At 37.5% G+C, this 8472-nt stretch overlaps 1 protein-coding gene across 1 annotated transcript; it reads right to left on the bottom strand.

Moving 5' to 3' along the window:
* Positions 1-420: 420 nt before the first annotated feature.
* On the bottom strand, positions 421-8388 carry LOC133866250 (uncharacterized). Its single transcript, XM_062302782.1, has 4 exons — positions 8156-8388; positions 7835-8063; positions 6964-7010; positions 421-3421 (listed from the first exon to the last, which is right to left on the bottom strand). Exons 1-4 carry the CDS (start codon positions 8386-8388, stop codon positions 421-423), a joined length of 3510 nt encoding a protein of 1169 aa, XP_062158766.1.
* Positions 8389-8472: the final 84 nt, after the last annotated feature.

Below are 8472 nucleotides of genomic sequence, written 5' to 3'. Positions count from 1 at the left end.
ATGTTTTCTCACCATTATTATCAAGTCTAAAATGAATTTTAAGCGACATAAATTCTTCAGGTGTTATAGGGACTGGTGAATATGGTGATATATCATAGAGAGGGAAGGTACATGTTAGTCTTGCAAAGAGGAGTCAATCCATACGATGCATAAACTATGCTCTGGGGGTTAAACAGAGCACATCAACAAGGACAAGAAATATATATATATATATAATTAAAAAAATGAAAGAAAATAAACTGCATAAGCCACCAAGTAAGAGAGTTTTTATGTAGTGTGCAATGTTTTACAAAACATTGTTTTCTATGAGATAAGCTGGTAGGTGGTAAAATGGTTTTATGATAAAGAGGTTTTTTATTAGAGCTCTGGTCAATTTTTTTTTTTTTTTTTTTGTGAGTACATTGTGAAGAAAACAAAAACTTAAGGAATAAAGAAAGTGGAGGGGGAGTCTTTTCCAAAACATGGAGGAAAAGATGAGGATAGAGGGGAAAGAATAGGAATGCAGCCAGAATGAATTCTGGTTGCGGCCCAATTTGCCACATGATGGGCACAGAAGTTTACACTTCGGTTTACATGACTAGCTTTCCAGCTAGCTGTTGGTGGGATGATGGAGTGAATGATGGAAATGGTGGAAGCAATGCGCCAATCAATAGTAATTGCTGGTTGTTGAAGCGCCATTGTAACGTTGAGAGAATCACCCTTTAAGATAAAAGAGGGTAACCCTAACGAAACTGCCAAATGAGCAGCCAGAAGAGCAGCAATAGCCTCACCATAAAGAGCAGAACAAGGAGGGCTAATGATGGAGGAACACTTGAGTATAGAACCAGTGGAATCTCTATAGACTGCAGCTTGAGCAGAAAAAGTAGGCCTGATAGCAGTATCATAGTTGATCTTGAAAAATGGAGGAGAGGGACTCTTCCAGACTTCAGGAGTTTTATCATATTTGGTTTTCCACGCTGAAAAGTGTTCCTGAGCTGTCTTGTTGATAGTAGTTGATATAAGAAGAGCATTTGGGATAATGCCATCATGACAAGCTTTATTCCTGGTAAACCAAAGGTAGTCACAAGCAACAGCAGCAAATATTTGAAACCTATGAGTCTCTGCTGGAGGGACTCCAAGCATACGGTGTGGGTGAAGAATAATAATGAGCCAATCTGTCATGTTAGTAACATTTAAAGCAATTGTATCCAAAGGCCAAAAAGATTGACGCCAAACCACACGAGCAATGGGACAAGTGAAAAAGAGATGAAAAATGGAGTCTGTTGGATAAGAGCAAAGGGAGCAACTAGTGTCTGATAGGGAAGCAGGGATGGATTGAGAAATACGAAATTTTGTGGGAATAATATTCCAAACCATCTTCCAAAGAAATAGTTTTAAACGATGATTCAGCTTTAACTTCCAGAGAGCTGTCCAACAAGATTTGGGGAGAGGTGAGGGAGTGGAAGGGGAGAAAGAGCTAATGAGGTGATGTGTAGATTTGGTTGAGAAAACACCAGTGGTTGAAGGGGTCCAGAGAAGGGAGTCAGAGTGGGTACGAATCTGAATTTTTAAAATTTCAGAGGTGGTAGTGGGGTCGAACAAGAAATGCAAGAGATTTAGCTTCCAGGACATGGTAGGAGAATGAATAAGATCAGAAATGGCTAAAGGGTGATTAGAGGGGATAGAAGCCAATCTTGGGATAGGTGTAAAAGAAGATAATGTTGGAATCCATGGTGTAGACCATATAGGGAGACATGAGTGATTATGAGGAATAAAACAAGCTCCCGCAGAAATGATAGGGAGAGTAGCCTTGATGCCATTCCAAATCCAGGAACCAGATGTAAAAGGAGAGGATAAGAAATTACCATACCTGATGTACTTATTCTGAAAAAGAGAAACCCATAAGCTGTTGTGGTTTGAGAGCATTTTCCAACCCAGTTTCGAAATCAGAGATAAATTCACATCTTTCATAAGTCTGAATCCAAGGCCACCTTGATCTTTTGGCAAACATAAAGAAGCCCAAGATTTAAGTGAGAGATTGCGGGCTTTGTCCTTTGGGAAACGCCACCAGAAATTTTTAAAAGCCCTGTCCAATTGTTTACAGAAACCATCCGGGAACAGAAAAGAACTCATGGCATAGGAAGGAATAGCAGAGACCACGGTTTTAATCAAAGTAGTTTTACCAGCTTGTGACAGAGTTTTGGATCTCCAACCAATTACCTTATCTAAGATATCTGAGAAAACAGCTTTTTTTGAATTTCCATACAGGATAGGGAGCCCAAGGTGTTTAGCAGTAGCTGGGGTGGTCTGGTAAGGGAGAAAGTTTCTGATAGCCGAAATAGTGGAAGCAGCTGTGTTCTTGCTAAAAAGGATATTGGATTTACTAGCATTGACAGTCTGTCCCGACCAAAAGCTATATTTGTTGAGGCACTCCTTAATAATAATTGCTTCACTAGAGGTGGCAGTGGTGAAAATAACAAGATCGTCAGCAAATAAAAGATGGTTTAAGGGAGAACAAGATCTAGCTATTTTGAAACCACGAAGGCGTTGATGAAACAGTCGAGAGAGAACTTCAGTGCCAATAATAAAGAGAAATGGGGATAGGGGATCACCTTGACGAAGACCCCTAGATGGGGAAAACAAACCAAAAGGGCTGCCATTCAGAAGAACCGAAAAGGAAGAGGTCGAAATGCAGAGCCTGATCCAGTTGATCCAGGTGGGATGAAATCCAAGTTTTGTAAGAATAGCTACCAGAAAAGACCATTCCATCTTGTCAAAAGCTTTTTCCATATCAATGTTAATAGCCATTAGGCCCCCTCTACCCCTTTTGGATTTGAGAGTGTGGAGCATTTCATGAGCCAGTATAGAATTGTCCTGAATATGGCGATTAGGAACAAAGGCTGTCTGAAATGGAGAGATAATATTGTTGAGGAGAGGCTTCAGACTATTTGCAAGCAGCTTTGAAATGATCTTGTAAATAATATTACAAAGGCTGATGGGGCGGAAGTGATGCACCGAGGAGGCACCCAACTTCTTTGGAATTAATGCTATGAAAGTGTGATTCTGTTCCTTAAGCAGATGATTATTCCTGAAAAAATTCCAGACAGCTTGAAGAACAGTCAATTTAATACTACCCCAATATTTCATGTAAAAAAGAGCTGTAAAACCATCAGGGCCAGGAGCCTTAGAGGCACCCAAGCTGGCAAGAGCAGCATGAATTTCAGTTTCAGTTGGAATAGCACATAACATACTATTTTCTTCAGTAGAGACAGAGCAGTGAAAAAGATCTAATAACTCATTGTTAGCAGTAGGATTTGTGGAGGCAAATAGAAGCTTGAAATTTGAAACAAAACAATCACCAATAGAATTCCTATCTAAAATCCATCCATCATTGGAGGAATGTAGAAGATCAATAGCATTTCTTCTCCGTCGAATAAGGGTGCTAGTATGAAAAAATCAAGATGGTCAACTTATTTGTATGCGATATATAAAGTTTAAATTTTTCCGTTGCTCAAACCTTTTGACTTGTATATTTATTACATTTTTATTGCAAAATGTAAAATAATATACTTGAAGGTCAAAAGAGTAAATGACTAGCATGTCCGATGTTTATTTATAGAAATTATGAAAAACTTTATCTAACCCCCTTAACTTTCATCGTTTTTGCAATTAACTTCTTAATGTTTAAAAACTCTTAATTTAGTGTATACAACTTTAAAAGAAATTGTAATATCACCCATTCATTAGGATTTTTTGTTCAATTCTAAGGGAGAATGTTAAATTACCCAAAATACCCATTTTTTTAAAAAATAAAATAAAATAAAGAAAAATTTTATGCCCATGGGTCCCGTGATTTTTATTTTTATTTTTATTTTTTTGTAGAATTTTTAATTATCTAAAAATAGAATAATTTCTAAATACATGGATATAGGAAACATTTTACCTATATTATGTCCGATTTAACTCTAAAATTAACAAGATGGGTGACATTATAAATTTTTTAAATTTTAATACACCAAATGAAGAGTTTTAAACTTGAAATGAGTGTTTACAAAAAAGCGATAAAAATTCAAAAAGTAAAATTTCTCCTAAAAATGATTAGTTTGGAGGGTTACATGCTTTGCTTCCTGGTTTGACGGAACGAGGAAAAAGAAGAAGAAAACGCCAAAATCATAAAAACATACCATTGTATTGATTATTGAAACCAAAAATAAAATATGATTAAGCATTAGTTAATTTTAAATGTATGTTTATGGAGCAATAAACTCAATTAAATAATTAGTCAATATCTTATCCAAAGGTGGGAATGAATGAATAGTAATAAATAATGATTCACCGGAAGATAAAGATGGTGCGAGGTGAGTGTGCATGATGAGGTCCACGCTTACTTTATTCCAACCTCAATTCATGTCTTGCCACGTATGGATAGAATGTCGTAAATTGCCCCAAAAAAGGGACATCTTTTTGACTTTCACGTGTGGGATATCATTTCATTTGTGTATTACACGACCACGCACAATCTTCTATAGTCAATTATATATATATATATATATACACACACACGTGTGTGGTTTGAGTTTTCTTTGTTTTCTTTCTTGGCATCTTTGTTGCTCGTGTACCTACTAGGCTTCATTTATCCCAATCAATATATATCTCTGACATCCTGGCTCGCACGAAAATGTCCAATGCCAAGTCGATCACTTCCCCTATAGTAACCAACACGTCCCTCATTAAATTTTCAAGTTCTCCATACAGTGATGTTACTCTTTATCGTAGCACAGTGGGTGTGTTACAATATATTTCACTCACACGCCCTGACATTGCCTTTTCTGTGAGTAAAGTCTCTCAATTTATGCATGCCCCACAAGATATCTATTTGTCTGCTGTTAAAATGATATTGAGATATTTAAAATCCAGCATTGATCATGGGTTATTAATCAAGAAGTGTTCCTCCACTCAATTATTTTCTTATTCTGATGTGGCTTGGGCTAGGTGTCCTGATGTTCGCAAATCCACATTTGTTTATTGTGTTTTCCTTGGTTTAAACCTTTTGTCATGGAGTTCTAAGAAGCAACCTACGGTCTCTAGATCCTCCACTGAAGCTGAGTACGAGGCTATTGCCAATGGAGCTTCTGAATTACTATAGCTTCAGGCTTTCAGGCTTTGTTTCGGGAATTTGGTGTGTTTCTCTCATTTGCACCAATTTTATTTTGTGATAATATTGGGGCTACATATCTCTCATCTAATCCTACATTTCATGTGCGAACTAAGCACATCGATTGAGTACCACGTTGTTCGTGATCGGGTGCCATCCAAAACTCCTATGGTTAAATTTTTATCTAGTAAAGATCAAATTGCTGATATATTCACCAAATATTTGGTTACTTATCGGTTTCATTAATTGAAATCCAATCTCAACATATGGTCTCCAACGTTAAGATTACGGGGGCGTATTGAGATATCTGAAGATAAAGTCTAATATTTTCTTATCTCTTTAATTCTATAGCTGTTACTCTATAATATGAGAGCGTAAGGGGAAAGGTTTGTGAGCTGGCATTTACTCTGTAACGTGAAAGAGTGAAATGAAACGTTTGTGTCCTATATAATGATTAGTCTATAGTATTTACATTTTTTTTTTATTGATTTGTTGCTTTGTAAATCTTTTATAAATATGAAGAGACAACCATTGTTCAGGTGTGCAATTTACACCACAAGTATATTATTGTCATTTTATGGTATTAGAGCCTAGTAAGACTCACGCCACTACATCAGTTTTCTCAATGGCTTCCACACAATCAAACTCTTCCACTCTCACATCTGGTTCTAGCCCTACCCCACTTGTCACTATCAATCACCATATAATTCTCAAACTATCCTGTGACAATTATCCACTATGGCATTTTTTGATGGTCTCATTCCTTGAAGAACATGAGCTTTTTGGGCATGTGGACGGTTTTGTTTCTTGTCCACCAAAGTTTATTATAGTTTCCAATCCTGACTATCAAACTTGGTAAAAGGCCCAGACCTTGGCTCATATGTTAGCTACCATAGATGAGCCTCTCAAGGTCTCTAAAGTTGTCTCCTATATTTTGGCTGGGTTGAGCACCGATTATGACTCATTGGTCATTTCTATCACCACTCGTATTGACCCTGTTTCTTTGGAAGATCTTTTATGGGCATCTTTTGACTCATGAGCAGCAGATTAAGCTCCACAATATTGCTTTGGATTTGTCTTCTTCCAGTGTGCATATGGCCCAACGTCACCCCTCATTCTCCAACAACAATTCACATGGTTCTAATCATGCTAGTCATGGGAGAGGTTGTTCTCCTCACAACAATTCATTTTCTCAGTCTAATTCCAGTAATTGGCCTCTGTGCCAAATTTGTGGTAGGGTGAGTCATTTTTCTATTAAGTGCTACAATCGCTTTAATCATTCTTTCCAAGCTAGTTCCCAGGGTCTAGCTTCTTCTTTTTTTCTTTCTTTTTTTTTCTTCTACTCCTCATGTGGCTTTTGATTCCTCATGGTATCATGATACGAGCTCCATCCATCACTCGACGAATGATCTCTCCAACCTCAACATTCATGCGGATGAGTATACGGTTGCTGATCAAATCAGAGTTGGTAATGGGCAAGGTTCGCATATATCACACACTGGTCTTGCTTCTATTCCATCTCATAATCAAAATTTCTCTTTAAAATCTTTACTTCATGTTCCTAAAATTCAAAACTTGATTTTGGTTAAAAATTTTACTCGTGAGAATCACGTTTTTATTGAATTTCATCCTACTTGTTTTTGTGTTAAGGATCTCAAGTCAGGGAGATTAGTGCTCCAAGGGTTGAGTAATGGTGGTCTGTATCCGTGGCCCTCTCGGTTGTCATGTTCAACTTCTCCATCAGCTCTTATTGGTGAACGGGTCTCTATTGATCAATGGCACTCTTGATTGGGTCATCATGTCTTGTTTGTTGTTCGTCGTGTTCTTACCTCTCACCAACTTCTATTACTTCCAATAAATCCACTACACTTTGTTCCTACGTCAACTTGGCAAACTTCATAAATTACATTTTCCTGTAAGTCCCTCTATGCCAAATGGTCCGCTGGACCTTCTCTTTATGGATGTATGGGGTCCTGCTCCTTTGTTTTCAAATAATAATAATAAACGTTATTTCCTTTGTATTGTTGATGACTTCTCTCGTTACTCTTGGGTTTTTCCTCTTGTGTACAAATCTGATATACTTGTGACGTTTACTAAATTCAAACGACTGGTGAATTTTTTTTTTTTTTGGTTGTCTTGTCAAGTCTGTACAATTAGATGGGGGAAGGGAGTTTATTCCTGTTCAGAAGTTTCTTTTCTCCAATGGTATCTCATATCGCCAAACATGCCCAAATACTTATCATCAAAGTCAGAGTGTGGAGAGAAAGCTTTGCCCTATCGTTGATATTGGCCTTTCTCTTCTTGCCCATTCTCATGTCCCGTTAAAATTTCGGGATGATGCATTTGATACAACATATTACTTAATTAATCGCTTACCCTCTTCTATCAATATTGTCAAGTCTCCATTTGAATTACTTTTCAACTAATCTCCTGATTTTAATCTTCTTAAAGTTTTTGGGTGTGAGCGTTGACCATATTTTAGGCCTTACAACTCTCACAAAATGTCTTTCAGATCTTTGTCTTGTGTGTTTCTAGGCTATAGCAAAACCCACGTTAGCTATAAATATTTACATATTCTCACATGTCAACTTTATATCGCATGATGCGTTGTTTTCAATCAAACCAAATTTCCGTTTCAGGTTTAACCTGTGCCAGTTGCTCCCTTGAATTCCAATTCCAATTCCAACTCTACTATCTTACCCATTCCATTGCAGCTAATGTCTCTCCAAATTTGTCTCCTTCAATTCTATATCCCCCTTTGTCTCCATCTACTCCTTTAATGTCAACATCTGTCTCAGATTCTCCAATTTTGGCGTCCAACACTGCCTCAGATTCCGCTGCTTCTCCATCCAGTGAGTCTATGCTTGTATCCTCCCCTTCTCCGTCCTCAGTGTCCTCTTCATCTACTGCTCCAACCCCTTGTACACATCTGATGGTCGCTAAAGCCCAAAATAATATTCATTAGCCTAAATGTTACACTGATGCTTTTATGCGCTATCCCTTGCCTCGTGCCTACACTACCTCTCTGATTTCTGATGAAGCCACCCTCTTATACTCAAGTTGCTAAAGATGTTAAGTGGAGGAATGTCATGGCTGAAGAATTCAATGCGCTCATCAAAACAGGAATGTGGAATTTGGTTCCAAAAACTTCTGCTATGAATATTGTTGGGGCTAAGTGGGTTTTCTGCATCAAACGTAAGGCTGATGGTATTGTTGGCTGCTACAAAGCTCGCCTTGTTGCTAAAGGATTTCATTAGCAAGAAGGTGTTAATTTTTTTTTTTTAGGCATATAGTCTTATTGTAAACTCATTACTATTCGTACTGTGCTTTCTTTGGCT

The sequence above is a fragment of the Alnus glutinosa genome, chromosome 4, assembly GCF_958979055.1.
Source record: "Alnus glutinosa chromosome 4, dhAlnGlut1.1, whole genome shotgun sequence".
In the NCBI taxonomy this organism is placed as follows: Eukaryota; Viridiplantae; Streptophyta; class Magnoliopsida; order Fagales; family Betulaceae; genus Alnus; species Alnus glutinosa.
The sequence above is the reverse complement of the archived record's forward strand: the minus strand, read 5'-3'. Positions and strand labels throughout refer to the sequence as shown.

What these genes read in the sequence shown, in the direction of transcription:
- LOC133866250 (XM_062302782.1), bottom strand. Translation starts at nt 8,388, where the DNA reads ATGAAATCCTTTAGCAACAAGGCGAGCTTTGTAGCAGCCAACAATACC. An exon ending in CTTCATCAGAAATCAGAGAG is followed by an intron (nt 8,064 to 8,155) that starts GTAGTGTAGGCA and finishes AGCGACCATCAG; the next exon opens with ATGTGTACAAGGGGTTGGAG. An exon ending in CATTAGCTGCAATGGAATGG is followed by an intron (nt 7,011 to 7,834) that starts GTAAGATAGTAG and finishes AAGTTGACGTAG; the next exon opens with GAACAAAGTGTAGTGGATTT.